Here is a 15,586-nt window from a genome sequence, read left to right as displayed (position 1 = left end):
TGAAACAGCACATCAACTGGAAGTGGAACAGCATTGCTTGTGGTGTTGTAGACTTGTCTGTTAGGTCCTCATGACACGATGTAGGGAACAAGGCTTTGAATCTTTATTTTCTAAGTATTGTTTTAATTTGGATGTTAAATAGGGTTTTTTTTCTCCTTATTCAGAAACAACAAGATGATCTTTTCTAATAAAAAGTGAGAGGGCACTCTCATTAGGCCATAAATCCTGCCTCATGGGCCACACTGACATAATATCTACCTAGTGGCCTTTATTTAGCTCTGGCAAATACTTTGCACCATCTCCTGGCCAAAGCGCAGTAGTACAACTGCCATGAAAACGGCTAAGATGCATTACAGAAAAGACCCATAGCAATGATAACAGACTTAAAATAATCCTTCAAAAGGTAATGAAATATAGCAGTGAGCAGAAACCAAGCCACTTGACAAGCTACATGTTCACAATGTAGGCTAACAAAAGTGAAGTTGTGTGGCCTCGTGCCTATCTGGCAGCCATGACACAGTCAGTTGTGCAGTCATCTCCATTGTGTGTCTAAATCACACAATTACACAGAGTCCTTGTGTGTGCAGGCTGCCACAATTAACCTGTTACCCAATGAATTTGCAGCTTTACCCTAATGAATATGCTCATAGAAGCCTAACTGAACGTCCGAGCAGTATAACTACACAGTAGTCCTGCTACCAACAAAACTCAAATAAATCATATTACTATCAAACAGCCAATGCTAACACATGGCTATAAACCCTACTGTCATCCAAACAAGCAGACAGCATCATATAACATAATAGTGGTTCCACAGACCAGCCTTCATTTGTAATCATGAACACATAAGTTTATTGCAAAGGTGGAATCAAGGACACCAAGACTGATGTCATCAAGAAACAAATCCTGACATGTCCCCGAGCTGCTCCATTGACAAACAGGAGGGACACATGATGACACAGTGAAATTGCTCTGGTTACTGTGTGGTGATGTGGGCATGTTTTTGGCTTTACAGATGCTTCCTCTCTCACTGTAGACTTTAATCATACCTCATTTTCAGATGTTACCTTTCCACAAAACTAGTTTTCTTTTATTACACAAACAATTTAGGCCACCAAATAAAAAGGCAAATTAAACATTTTAGTGATTTTAAAAAAACTCAGTTGGTGATTTTTTTTAAGTCTACATAACATCAATAATAAATAATAATGCTTTTCACTAATGAACTTAAACTATCTGTCCCTCCAGTCCATCAGTAAGTTACTTTCCATGACATGTGAATGGTGTATTCACCCGTAGTTAACCATAAATCTTCACCAATGTTGAGTGCGCCCACATCCATGTTTTCACCCTGAGGCTACAGCCACATGTTGCAGCTTGCCTCGCAACGTAAGAGACACGATCTCAGATCTTGTTTAGCAAGTTCTGTGAGGTTAACATAAGGGAAGAGGCAAAAAAGTTTGTGGAGACAAATAAAACAGTACACAGCCACTGTATGAGCTCTATTCTCCCAGCAAGCAGCCACAAAGTGTAGAACAGATATTATTACCATTTGGCTGTTAGTTTTGTTTTCAGATAATTTGTATAAGAAACTGATACAAGGAGAGAGAGCTGAGGATCATGTGAAAAAAAAGAATAAATCAATACTTTGATTGTTCTTCCCTTTACAGAGATTACAGCCATTAACCAACCTATTTATTTATCATAATATCTTGATAAGGGCCTTTCATCACTTCAACAAATGCTCTTTGGTTCTGTGGCTTTGTTGTTGGTCAGACGGCGCAGTGAGGCATGACTCAGTCAAACTGAAAAGTCCCTATCATAGTCAAACAAAAGAGAAACCAGACACCTTGTATGGCAAGAAAAAGGAAGTCTTGCGGCCTTTGAGACACTCACTGATCATAAATACTAGCCTGTCTGGAAATCTGGCCACAGAAATGATTAAGAAGAATTATTTTAGCTGCAATATAGTATAGCAGCTGAGTCCAGCATTGTACTGTACTATATGGTAATTTGTGAAAACCTTTATTTCAAATGTAGATATTTTTTATGACACATCTAATCTTGCAACATATTTCATACCACTCTAAAGGTCATTTAGTTAGTCAGGCCGCCTTTGCTGAAGATAATCTCACTGATTCCATCTCATTACTGCTCAGCCCTTTACTCTCATGTACAGTATTCAGCAATTACCAACAATTACAACTTCTCAGATCAAGCCATATTTTAAATAATACATGTTCTACTACATTGTCATTCATTGTCTGTTAGAATTAGAATCCACTCATGGATGCTCACAGGAGGAGTTATAGTTGTTGAAAAATACACTTACATCTGTGTTATAAAATATTAATTAAATGCTAATACACAATACACTGCTTATAAATGCTAAATAGGGAAGTCATTATGAATTTTTTTACTTGCTGCTTACTTTTACTGAGTAAAAGCAGAAACATCATAAAGTATATTATACATTATATATATTTCTTAAATTGGAAAATCTTAATCTACAAAGTGACTGGTCAAATAAACTACAATAAGAACTGCAATGTGCCTGAAATGTGGTTTTAAAGGATTAAGTAGCATGAAATGGAAATATTCAATTTAAGTACAATTACCCTCAGAACTGTACTTAAATGCAGCACCTCAGTGAACCTATTAACTGTCCACCACTCTATGTTAGAGTAAGAATTTCTATCTTAAGTTTAATGAACAAAACACATGATTTCTCATTGTCAAACCAGCTGATTTACTTTGAGTGAATCAAAACCAACAAAACGTAAGGTCACACTGTTTATAGTTCATCACAGGCCATGTCCTATGACATGTGATATTACCTTCTTGGACTTGCTTTCTTTGATTCTTTTAAATGACTTATGTTTACACGAATGATCCTAACCACTTTGGACACTACACCATGGGCAGCAGTCTGTATACAGGCCTGAGCGATAAAGTTTGACCTGCAGACCTGGCAGATATTTTGGACAGTGGGTTACATCACATCCTGTCAGCGAAAAAAAAAAACCAAGAAACCTCGAGCTTCATTTCTGAGATTGGAGATAAAATCTGTTGGGCAGTTCCTGAGTAGTATCTGGGCCCCTGGCTGCTTTCCTTCACCCAAGGCCCCATGACTCATGAGATGGTGGGGGCTGACTTCATCCATCAATCATCAGAGTGTGAGGTACCAGAGCAGGCTTAACTAAACTGAAGGGAACTGAAAAGAGGAGTGAAGGAAATGACTCATCTATGAACAGTATGTAAAGTCTAAAGGTACATTTACCCAACAAGTTTACAGTGGGCTAAACTGCCACCAAAAATCCAGTGAAACCGAGGAGTCATGTTCCCATTGACAGAATCCTCCACCACTACAAGACTCTTATAAGAGGAACAGATGAAAATGAAAAAAGAGACTTTAAGAAGCACTGCACAGACTGACATTCAGTTGATTTGTTACAGAAGAAAAACATGACTGAGTGCATGATGAAACCACTGACAAATTTGCAGCCAGTCTCAGCAAGTTGGCGTATACAATGGAAGTTATTCCAATTAATGTAACTAGAAATAGACATGAATTTGTAATGACAGACCTTAGTTCCCACAACAGCAAAGAAAGATGCTGATACAAGATACAAGATAATGAATAAAACACAATGTGGATGACTAGATGATTTTTATCATAAACTGTAATTTACACTGTGAAAGGCAATGCAGTTTTACAACAGGTTGAACTATTCACTGACACTGGTGGAACTTTTGGAGGAATTATCAACTGCAAAACAAACAAAAAAAAGTATATATAATGGGGGTATTTATTTATCTCAAAATGTGATATGGCTCACTACCTAAAATGTTAGAAGGATATAAGGCATTAGAGGGGTTAAACACTCCTGGTTTGGTAGCTATGTGGAAAATAGATATCACTATTTTCAGATAAACATAAATCAGTGTTACTGAACATTACCTATGGGGTTCCTCAAGACTCAGATTTAGGACCATTAATGTTTCTTTAGTACAAAAATAACATATGTAAGTTTTCGTAAATCATTCAAAATTGATCTTATTTGCAGATGTTGCAAATGTTTTTTATTCTGGTTGGAATCTGATACAACCTTTTGAAAGAAATGGCTTTATTTACTTTTACTTTATTTATCTCTGAATTTGAGCAAGAAGAAATTCATCACCCTTGACAATGATGTAACAAATTGACAAAGAAAACTTATGATAAGTGATGTTGAAATTGGTAAGAGTGTCTGATCCAAGTTTTTGGAAGTGATTATAGATAAGGAATTACACTGGAAACCACATATAAATTATGCTCAATTATGCTCTGATGAATAGGGAATAATCTCTGGAATAAGCCTGTGTGTACTGTTAGGACAAAGGTCAAAGGTTAGGTCACAGCTAATAATGATCTATTTGGATGAGAATAGACATTTTATGGTGACTGAAAACTGGTGCTTCAGGGGTGTGAGGTACGTGACTTGTTGCAGTCAACAGAAGAGAGAACTGTAGCCCAGAGAGAAAAAAACCAACACATAACTGTGAGTTACTGTAGAACACAAACCTAACGTTCCAGTCTATCAAACGCAACAGCAGTCCTGACAGCGAATAAAAGCTGAGATTGGGCAACAAGAGCACATTATCTTCCCCATAGCTGGAGTGGAGACAGATCGCCAGGCAACAGGCAGGACAGAGTGCCGTGTACACAAAACACAGGCCTCAGATTACACACATTTCACCAGTCATTTTCTGGGTCTCTGCAAACACTAGCTATAAAAACAGGATAATTACAAGCACCAGCTACCCGCACTCAGTTTCTCGGGTTACGAAAAAGCCGAGCCCTTGAGGCGTCGGGGATGGCATGTTGGTTTTAGTGAGTGATGAAAACCTAAAGTGGTCTGAGGAATGAGCCAACAGGCTGCAACTGCAGGTAGAACATCAGCGCCCCTTCTCACTCATCCATTATCCTACAGCCTGTGAGCCCCCTCAGGGGCAGTTCCCATGGTCTGTGCCAACCTGAGCATGCTCTGTGGGGTCTGCAGTGGAGACATCAATGTTATAACAGTACAGGTGAAGCTGCAGATGCAGACATGCCAGGTCTGCCTAACATCAAGACTGATAATCCTGCACACATGCAGGTGGAACAGTGACCAACTCTGAAAGAAAACACGTCCTCCCAACAGGCCTGCTGTAACTTGAGGTGATGAAAGAAAGTTTTCAAAACAAACTTTTGCTTACTTTGGACGACCAGCGTGGCATAAATTATTAGAGGAAGAAAAAAAGCACATAAGTTCAGGATTGTTATCTGGTCGCTCTCAGTTTTCAGGCTTGCACTGAAATTTTAAAATGTCTTGTTCCCATTTTCACTGACAAAACTAGATTGAATTAAAACCAGGATTTAAAACTGGCACAGCAATGGAATGAAAGTTGTACAACCATATTTGGAAAATGTACCATCATGCATCAAGAAATCAAAATATCAGATCTGAGTGCAGTGATTAAGCCTCTGGCTGTGTTTTTGCAGTGTGATCTTTTATGAACATTATCTTCTAGTTTTTTTGTTAGCTATAAAACAGGTGTAAACAACTGTATATCTGTTCCTGTGTATTATTGCATATATGTATGTCAATTTTGGACCTTAAACAACATTTTATTATAATGTCAATGTTATGATGCTGTGAGACTGACACAGACTAATATTTTGCAGTAGATCAAAGTTTCTTGCTTGAATTCCACCCATGTGGCTTGACAGAAAAATATTAGATCTTTAAGTGATAAACGTGAAAAAAGCGACAAGGTCAAACAAAACAAAAGGTTTTAAATGTTTTAATGGATGATGAAGCACTGATATGTAACAGGTACAGAACACTGAAGGTCAAAGGTTTTTTAGAATTCAAAGGCTGAGATGATCCACAGCATTCACCTACGGAGGCGTGTGACCAAAGTTCTTGTTCTACTAATCATAAGTCACAGGGAAACCAGCTGCAGCAAAAGTTCCCCACAGGTCACGGATTTCCTAATCATAATTCTGATACACAAAATGTGCTTGTTACATAAAAAATGAGTCTGTTATGTAAAAAAAGTTAACAAAAGTCTAAATTCAAACACAGTATTTAAACTTTCTATTTACAGTGTACATATTTACATTAAAGCTTTTCTGATCTACAGCGCTGAAAGGGCTTTAAGTCCAAAAACTCTCCTAAGATTTGATGACAATCCCCTCCCCAACTCTGAAGCACCAGTGCAGTATAATAAAAAAAAAAAAAAAAAAAAAAAAAATCACATGAAGTCAGTTCTGTACAGTTTTGACAGGGTCTTTGCTCTTGTTAGCAGGATGCTGAGGCACACTGTGAGCTGCTGGATTGTGGGCAGTCTTTGTCATTGTGCTCCGTCAGTTTGAGGATGACGACCTTCCTCTGCAGCTGCTTAGCCTCCACTGGGGCGGGCGGTTCAGCTACTGGTTGCACTGAGCTCTCAGTCACTAAGTCCTGGCAGTCCTGTGGCAGCAACATAGTAATGATGTTTGAGTATCCACCCTGCACTGCCAGGTGCAACGGGCTCAGCCCCTGCTCGTCTGACATAGCGCCACCATCTGGACAGTGAAGTAGTAGCTCTTTCAGGACCTCACAGTGTCCGCTCTCTGCCGCCAGGTGGCAGGGGGTGCGTAGGGCCTGGTTGGATCTGTAGGGGTCCGCCCCCTCTTCTATCAACATCTTGACAGTGGCCAGGTGACCTCGCTGGGAGGCCAGGTGGAGGGGCGTGAGTCCGTGGGTGTTCTGGGCGTGGATATCCGCCTGGTGTTTGATCAAGAGGCGAGAGGTGCTGGTATGACCCGTCTCTGCCGCCACGTGTAGTGGTGTGTTTAACCCAGCAGACGTTCTGTGAACGTTTGCTCCTAGTTCAATCAGGATCCGTGCCACTCGGTACTGCCCCCTCTGGGATGCCAGATGCAGCGGTGTGCGTCCATCTGTTGTCTGCCCGTCCACGTCAGCAACGGCCTGCTTGACCAGCAGCTTGACGATACCCAGATGCCCTTGCCAGGCAGCCAAGTGGAGTGCCGTCCAGTTGTCCTTGCCCTTGATTCGAACATCAGCACCGCGGCTCAGCAGCACCCGGATGACGTTCTCCTGACCGTGCTGGCAGGCAAGATGAGCCGGTGTGCGCCCCTGGCCATCGGTCTCATTAATGGCTGCCCCCCGGTCCAGCAGCAGGCGTGTGATTGCTTCGTCCCCATTCTGGGCAGCCGAGTGCAAAGCTGTGTACTGGTCCTCATCTTTGGCATTGATGTTGGTGCTGCGCCGACCTAGCAGAAGTTCTGCCAGGGGCTTCAGGTGCCTCTCTGTGGCCAGGTGGAGGGGGGTGGAGCCACGGGCATTGGCAAGGTTGGGATTGGCATTATTCATGAGGAGGAACTTGACGGCCTCTTCGTTGTTCATGGTGATGGCGTGGTGGAGTAGACTGCCTCCTCCATCGAGGAGCAGGTCGACATCCTGAGGCTGGAGGATCTTCATCAACTTGGCCGTGTCTTTGGTCCTGATGGCCTCACACAGCTTCCGCTTCTGGACCTCAGCAGAATCTGAACAGTGAAGATGACAACAACGAGTTTGACACAACAATCATGAGTAACAATCTAAAACGTTACAAGTAAACCAGCTGGGATTAACATGAACAACAGCTCCACTTTAGCCCTTTAATCAGCTCTTACCACATGTGCTTTCTTTCTCAAAAGACAGCGTGATCGAGTCCTGGGAGGAGAAGGCTGAATCTGCAGAGGAGATGCCGGACAGTCTCTTGCAAGTGTTCTCTTTGCTGTGGCAGCCTTCCTTCATTCGATCAAAGCTCCTAGAGATCCCAGAATCCACCTGGCTCAGCAGCTCTGATAGGCTGTAATCTTTTTCCGGCAACATGGCAGACTTTGGACGCACTGGCTTGTTGTCTTTAACCTGCAGAGCAAAAAGCCCGATAAGCATATTTGAACAAGCTGTTCCTTTTAGATTTCATTACGTTCACACTCAGGTATGTGGCTGCCACCCTCATCCAAACACTTACAGTACAACAATGGCTACTGAATGTTGACATTGAGATGATTTGCTGAACTTAAACAGAAGTTCAAAACAGTTTAACTTCTGTCCCAACACATGTCATTGAGTAACAGCTCTCACTTCTCATCAACAGGATATTTGTTTCTAGTCACGTACACAAGAGTCAACACCACAGGAATGACAAAGCGGGACACAGGTTAAACAATCCCATCAGTCGGCATACCTCATCTGTGATGTAACTGTTGTTCAGCATCAAACATTTACGCAACATATGACTTATAAAGTCATAATCATGTCTAGAGATAAGCCTCCCCATTGTCGGGGTGCGTAGTTATACATTAATGAGAACTGTGATGTTATCATGTTGTACCTGGTCACTAGTGAGTGCATTAGAGGACGAGGGCTCTGGCTCTGATGTAGACAAGGTTGGGGTCCTAGGCTCCTCCTGAGGTTTGGAGCAGAGCTCCTCAGCTTCAGATGTGATTTCTGTAAGGACAACAGCTCGGGGTCAGGTTGCAGTAATGCAGGGATGGGATTAGGGAATATAAAAGGGAAGAGAGAGCTGCACTAAAAGTAGAAGACAAAAACCTCAATTTAACAGACGGCTGCACTTTGATTCTTCTAAGTGTGTGTTAAGCCCAGAGTGTGTAGTCAAAGGAATAGGATCACTTGTGTTTCATAGTGGTTTAGTTTCCAGGATAGTAGAAAGTTTATGGGGCATGTTTTCCAATTTAAATGATTTTTTCCCTCCATGTGCAGAAATAAATTCACTTTTATTTATACAGCACCAAATCAAAACATACATTATCTCAAGGCACTTTACAGAGTAAGGTCAAGAGAAACCCAACAGTTTCTCTCTGTAACAGAATTATCATGTGTGAACACAGAACAACTTACCCTGGAAGCTGGGTCTGGCTTCAGGGTTCGTGGCCCAGCAGCGCTGCATGAGGCTGAGTAAACCTGTGCAGGCTGAAGGTCGACATCGTGGCACTGCACCTAAGTCTGGACGCACCCCCTTCACCACCTTCACCATGATCTGCAGGATATTATTCTCTCCTAGGGAAAAATAAGAACATACGGGTTCATACTTCAGTTCCTTCACTCACAAACCAGGTTTAACATGTAATCAAATCTGATCTGAAGCCTCATGCTCTGACGGTAACAAAAGGTTTGAAGACAAATACAAATAACTAGAATCACAACTTCACATGAGGCTATATATGACAACATAGCCTCAGGTGCTGGTAGGAGCCAGTGCTGAATGGCTTTATCAACATCGTCCTGTGTGCTCAGATAAGGAAGTGTGTGTGCTGTTGTTTCCCATGAGAGCAAAAAGGGAAAAGCTCTCAGAGTTCCTGGTCTGACCTCTTTCTATCTAACTGTGGGATCAGCCAGGTCAATGATTCAGAACAAACAGCTACGGGCTTTAATCACATGTGCTTCTCCACCTATTGTAGCCTTAATACCCTTCACAGGTGGAGGAGGAAAATGGGAAGGGACGCTAACCAGACTATCTCTCACTTTTTAATTATGTCTGGATCAACATACTGAAGGCAGTGCCAGTGCCAACCTGGCAACACTCATGTAGACACCGGTCTTCAGAAGAAGCCAGATTCCTTGAAGTGAACTGCTACCTGATATGCCTGGGAAAAAAATACACTCTACCTGCCAGTCTGGCCCTGTCCACCTGCCTGCTCAGGAATTTACTGAGTAAACACATACAGTACAGCTCCTGCACACAAACAGCGGGTTATGTGTTAACTGAAAATTATGAAAGCCAACCCCCGCCAGGACAATGTTAAAAATAGATGAAAAGATAGGAGGGATAAAGAAAAATATTCATGGTAAGTTATAATGTTTATCGTCCGATGTTTGACCCACTAAACAGAAAGTATGAGATGTTATACTCAATAACTTGAGCAGGATGGGGTTTATGGTTTAGTATGATTCAGTATAATGTAGAATAAAACACATATTAAATATATGAATTTTTGCATTACATGAAAGAAAAACTCTTCACACATGTAAAACAAAACCCTGAATAACTTATTTTGTTAGTTTTAATCAACATATACAAACATTCAGGGGCTCAAGTGGATAAATCAAGGGGTCAAACCACTAGAAATCTGTCAGTGATAATACTGACTTAATGCCCAGAAGTAATGTCATAATTATCAAGTGTCAGTATTTTCATTTTTAGCATTCCTAACTTTTTATAATTGTATTTTCTTGGCATGTTTGGCTTTCATAAAAATAGTTTCCCATCAGCCCTAAAGGAAAATCTTGCTGGTACTAGTCTCACCTTGGTAGGGTTTCTTCTGTGTGAGAATCCCCCAGATGACGATGGAGAAACTGGAGTGGAGGCAAAATGAAATTGAAATGAGTCAATTAAAGGGACATTTTACTTGAACTCAGTATAAAGCAGTGCTGATAGATCGTCAAACACAAACACATCATATCAAATCCATCTCCTACATTTGATGGATTACAGTGATTATGAGTCAGAGCTTAACTGAACATACAAGAGGACAGATGGCAAACACCCATCCCAAACTAATACCTACATTCACACAACAAAGTTTGCAGACAAAGATCCGAACCTGTATACGTCGTGCTTGGTGTCCGACATTCTGTCCTTCTCTATGATGCTCTCGGGTGGCAGGTAGGCGATAGTTCCGCAGAAGCCATCTCTACTGATGTCATCAGCCCCTGACAGGCCGTTCCACCTGGCCAGGCCAAAATCAGATATCTGAGGCAGAGAGAGATCAGATAAGACCCTCGAACAGAGCAACCACGCTGCTTTTCTCATGCAGCACCGTGACTTTGATGACTAACTTTGCCTGCTGAATGTGACAGGCAGCTAAGCTCTTATTATTTGCACTCAGTGGTATGATGAGGGCAACGCAGCCATGTCCCAGCCTGTTGGAGAGGAGAGGCCCATCACGCTCATGTTGACGGGTGCACACCCACACACACACACAGAGGGAGATTTAATAGGAGCTGAATTAATCCTGTAGAGACAGGCCCGGGTGAGGTGTTTACATCCAGGTATTAAACTCAGAAAAGGCAGTTCCCACCCATTGCCCTCAGTGCTGTTGAGCTGTTTGGAGGTTGGACAGTGGCTGAGAGACACCTGTCTGCCCAGAGCGTGTACAGGGCTGTCGTTTTAAAATGGATGAGGGAACAGCAAAGTACCTCATGGCTGAAAATCCTTTTAAAACCCTAAAACTGAGCCTTTTAACAAGCTTTGTAGCAAAGGCAGCTGTCCTCTGACTGGATATTAAATTATCACACCTCATTTATGATTTCAATGAGATGATTGATGTTGATTTTCTTTTACATCTGCCATAGAAAAACCTCAGATTGCAGCTTTTGACAATAAATCATTTTTGAATACATTATATTAAATTACAACAAAATGATTTAGACCATGTTTTATAAAAGATATGCATGCAGAACCAGCTGATAGTGATCATCACCTTTTTCATCACTCATCTTAATGTTCTCACACGCAGTAATGGTGGCACATTGTGATAAAGTCTCTACCTTGACGTGATAGTGGGCGTCCAGCAGGATGTTGGCGGGCTTCAGGTCCAGGTGGAGCAGCGGCGGGTTCATGCAGTGGAGGAAGTTCATTCCCACCGCAGTCTCGTGGATGATGCGGAAGCGGAGCTCCCAGGGCAGTGGCTCGGTGGCCAGCAGCGTCTCCAGGGAGCCGGTCTCCATGTACTCCATGACGAGGCCCTGGGGGTCCTCACAGATCCCATACACAGGGAGGATGTATCGGAACTTGGCCGCCTCCATCTTCTTAGCCTCCTCCAGCAGCTCTGAACGCTCCCTGTGTTTAAGAAATGATTGATTACATTTCCTTTAGGTGACATTATGTTTGTCTGGAGTGTCTGGGCAGTTTACAGAAGTGTGTAGAGCTGCAGCTGAGATGTTACATCTGTTTTTCAGGTATTCAGGTCACTTTCCATAGCACAGACAGGTTTATCAAACCTGTCCTCTCATAAAACATTTACCTAATGTATCTGGGGTCAGACTTATTTGGCATAGCTTTTGTCCTAACCCAAATTCCAGAGCATGACATATCTTCCTCACCGAGCACCCAGCTATGCAGAATGCTTACAAGCATTAACCTTGGAGGCTGTGAGAGTCTGACCTCTGTAGACGTCTATAATTAATTTACAAATACAAGTATGTGGATCATGCTCTGCCACTGCCCAGTGGCTCTCTTGAGGCCTTGAGGACATGCCTGCAGGGAGCACAGTAGGCTCAAACAAAGCTCTTGTTCTCTGTTGCTCAACCTTTGCACAGCTCCCTTTATCAGTCCACAAGTCCTGCTGACATACTTCAAACAAAACTGAGCAGGTCATTCATGACCTCAGTGCACATATCTCCAGCAAAGGCTGCTTCCAAAAAATGCAAACCTCTAATGAGGACAGATGAGACAAAGATAAATCACTAATGACCATCTCTCTAGGTGAGCGGGGAATTTGGTTTTTCCACCATCAATAAAATGAAATTAGAAGCACTGATTAGGCTTTTATGACTCTGAGGAATCTAGTATGTGCAGTGTTATCAGGTTACTATAAGAGTCATGTTCTTTAGGAAGGAGACTGGCTATAATTGTCCTTGCGCAAGCCCCCAAATCTGCCAGGTAAGAACAATGAAGGATGATATGAGAGACTGGGCAGGCGCTTGTTTGCTAAATCCATCAATCTAATCCGAAGTGCTCCTCAGCAGCTCCTCCGAACCAAACAATGTCCTCTCTTTAACAGAGGGGCCCGGTAAGACCGGTTTTACAGCTTCCTTTATTGTCTGTGCCACAACACAGCAGCAGCCTGCAACCCACGCAGACAAAGGCGGCTTTGAGTGCCTGTTGCTGGATGTTATGTGTGGGTCAGCGCAGATTGCAGTCAAATGACTGTTTATGTACTTTGCAGATGTTTGCAGGTGATAACATCTTCGGTTCAGGTTCAGCGGATGCTCTAAGTTGCACCACAAGTTTGAGGGAGGATGTCAGTCCTCTTTTTTCAGCAATGCTGAAGTCAACTTCCTGTTTGTTAGTTATCTGTTTGAAATGTTTCAGTGATGATGACTGCACGAGACATCAAAATCCGATGTCAGAGAAGAAAACTAAAAGTGATCGATTTAGGAAACACAGGTTCAGACAGTCAGGGGCTTAATCTCAATCTCTTTTACCATTTACGAAGGACAGGTGCAGCTCCGCCAGGTAATTAATGTCTTAATGTTAATTTGTTGAATTAAGTAATTAAGGTTCTTGTGAGGTAACATTTATAATTTGTCTAAAGCTCAGTGTGTGTACACAGACGGCAGATGACAGGCGGGTTGCTGACCGGCTGAAGGTGTCGACCTTCAGTGAAGGTTTATACAGAAGTTGGCACAGGTAAGGCACAGCTGGAAATCTCAAAGACACACACACACTCGCACGCATACACATCCACAAAACAAATAAATAAATGAACACCACACAGAGCAAAGACAAGATTCATGGTTATGCAGAATGTTACAGAATCGTAGAGCGTTGTGTAATCTCTAGTAAGGACCCCTTTACAGAAACAGACATCAGCCCCTCCCTGAGGCCACTGCATGACAATGTCACTGTTGACTGGGGAAATCAGCGGGGAGCCTTTCATATCTGGTCTGTTTGGAATAAGCAAACAGCCATGTCCCCGAGCAAAGCGCTCTCACTTTTACCCCGGGGATGTATCAGCATGTTAGAGCTTCCTGCTACACAACTTAACAGTGTCTAAAAATCTAAACGTGGCCAGTTGTTTGCTGCTGAGGCTCCCTCACAGCTGCTGTGTGTGTGTGTGTGCCCAGACTGGCAGTCAGTGAGTCACACATTCCCTGGTGTTCACCCCCTTCAAGGACTCTGATTGACATTTCCCCAGCGCAGTCATAGTCTAACCTCAGTCTGCTGTGTGGTCAAATCCGACGATAAGGCTCAGAGACAAGAACATAGACGTTTAAGTGGAGGAGTCTGAGAACGATGCCAGAGTAATCAGGTCAACATCAGTACAAAGATAATCCATGTGACTCAACAGCTGTAACTTACTTATCATCCACATGAAGGCAGGGAGGGCACTTGATAGCCAGCCATGTTTTCCACTGTACGTGCCGGACTTTGTAAACTTGTCCAAATCCACCTGAGCCAATTTTCTCCCAGCTGCCAAACTCAGAGGAATCAAAGGTCCTTAACAGCCCCATATTCCAGTTTGGAGAATCCGGGACGTCCATATCCGTGTTGTGAAACCCACCACCTGGGTAAACTCTTTTATTCGTCTCCAAGGCACAGTCTGGGGAAGTGAGCACACACACCGACCTGCCTGCTTGTGAGCTCTTCCTTGTTTTTCCCCTTGTCTAGCTCTGTGTGGCCCCTCCCTCTCTTCAGGTGAAAAGAGGGGTTGGCCTTGGTGCTGTGACATCACTTCCTGGTTTTGAAACACAGGGAAGAGATGGAAAAGTTCCATCCAGGCAGGCCACAAGGCAGCATGCTGCCTTTAGACAATTGTTTTCCAGACGCCCTCAAGTCCTGAGCTTTCTCACATTTCTGCCACGAAAGAGAGAAAATAATCTCTGTAATGAGCCGGAGTCCATGAGCCCAGGAATGTGTCATTTCATGAACGCACCTTTGTCCCACTGTAGACCATTATGCGGTGATGCCCCCTGAGGTAAGAAGAGGGAATATGTCTGAACAATACGTGGGTTATGTGATATTGACAGGATGGTTTGGAAATGGCTGGACTCATGGAATCCATTCAGTGGAGAAAGACATCATGTTCTTTCAGAGCTGAGGACGGTCTCAACCACAGCTGTGTGTGAGGCTTATTGATGGAGTTCAGATCAACTTGGATCAGTTTAGATTAGTATAATTGCTTAGTTTAGTTTGATGCTATTATCACTGTGATTATGATCATGATTAACTGTTGTAGTTGTAACCTTTAAATGAATAAAATATGAATAAAATCTCTCTCCATTCAAGGTACATTTGCTCCAAATTACACTATTTTTGGCAAAATGTATGTGATGTTTTTTCTCAGTCGCTCATGAAATTCAAACCTTAGTCATGACAATGCTTTAAACTCTCATTTATTATTGCCAAAATATGTGTAACACTACACTGGAAACTGGAAGACCCTCTGCCAGCTGGAATGTGGGTTGCAGAATTGGATAACTGCATACCAGTGAGAGACAAGAGTATGACCTTTTACAAGATATGGGAACTTTTAGTGAAAGAACTTCCTCGTTTTTTTTTTTATTACTTTATTGCAAGTCTTCCCATTACAAATGATCAAATTCATCACTTATTTAATTCATCCTGCCACATTTATACAGTTATACAGGAAATAAAATAAAATAGAGAAAGAAATAGAAGGGGGAAAAAAGTAACAAGAAAGAAAAAAAAGGGATATCCTTCTGTACTTTCTTAATTTTGATTAATATATTTACATTTTTTCTATTCTCCTCCATCTATTTCCTTGACCCATTTACTCCAGTTTCTCATGAATTCCTCCTCT

The 15,586-nt window shown here is 42.3% G+C and overlaps 1 protein-coding gene across 1 annotated transcript; it reads right to left on the bottom strand.

Moving 5' to 3' along the window:
- Nucleotides 1–5,810: 5,810 nt before the first annotated feature.
- On the bottom strand, nucleotides 5,811–14,417 carry ripk4 (receptor-interacting serine-threonine kinase 4). Its single transcript, XM_056398315.1, has 8 exons — nucleotides 14,125–14,417; nucleotides 11,589–11,880; nucleotides 10,643–10,791; nucleotides 10,345–10,394; nucleotides 8,940–9,098; nucleotides 8,413–8,528; nucleotides 7,706–7,943; nucleotides 5,811–7,576 (listed from the first exon to the last, which is right to left on the bottom strand). Exons 1-8 carry the CDS (start codon nucleotides 14,304–14,306, stop codon nucleotides 6,327–6,329), a joined length of 2,436 nt encoding a protein of 811 aa, XP_056254290.1. The 5' UTR covers nucleotides 14,307–14,417; the 3' UTR covers nucleotides 5,811–6,326.
- Nucleotides 14,418–15,586: the final 1,169 nt, after the last annotated feature.

This window comes from Seriola aureovittata, chromosome 15 (genome assembly GCF_021018895.1).
Source record: "Seriola aureovittata isolate HTS-2021-v1 ecotype China chromosome 15, ASM2101889v1, whole genome shotgun sequence".
NCBI lineage: Eukaryota > Metazoa > Chordata > Actinopteri > Carangiformes > Carangidae > Seriola > Seriola aureovittata.
The sequence above is the reverse complement of the archived record's forward strand: the minus strand, read 5'-3'. Positions and strand labels throughout refer to the sequence as shown.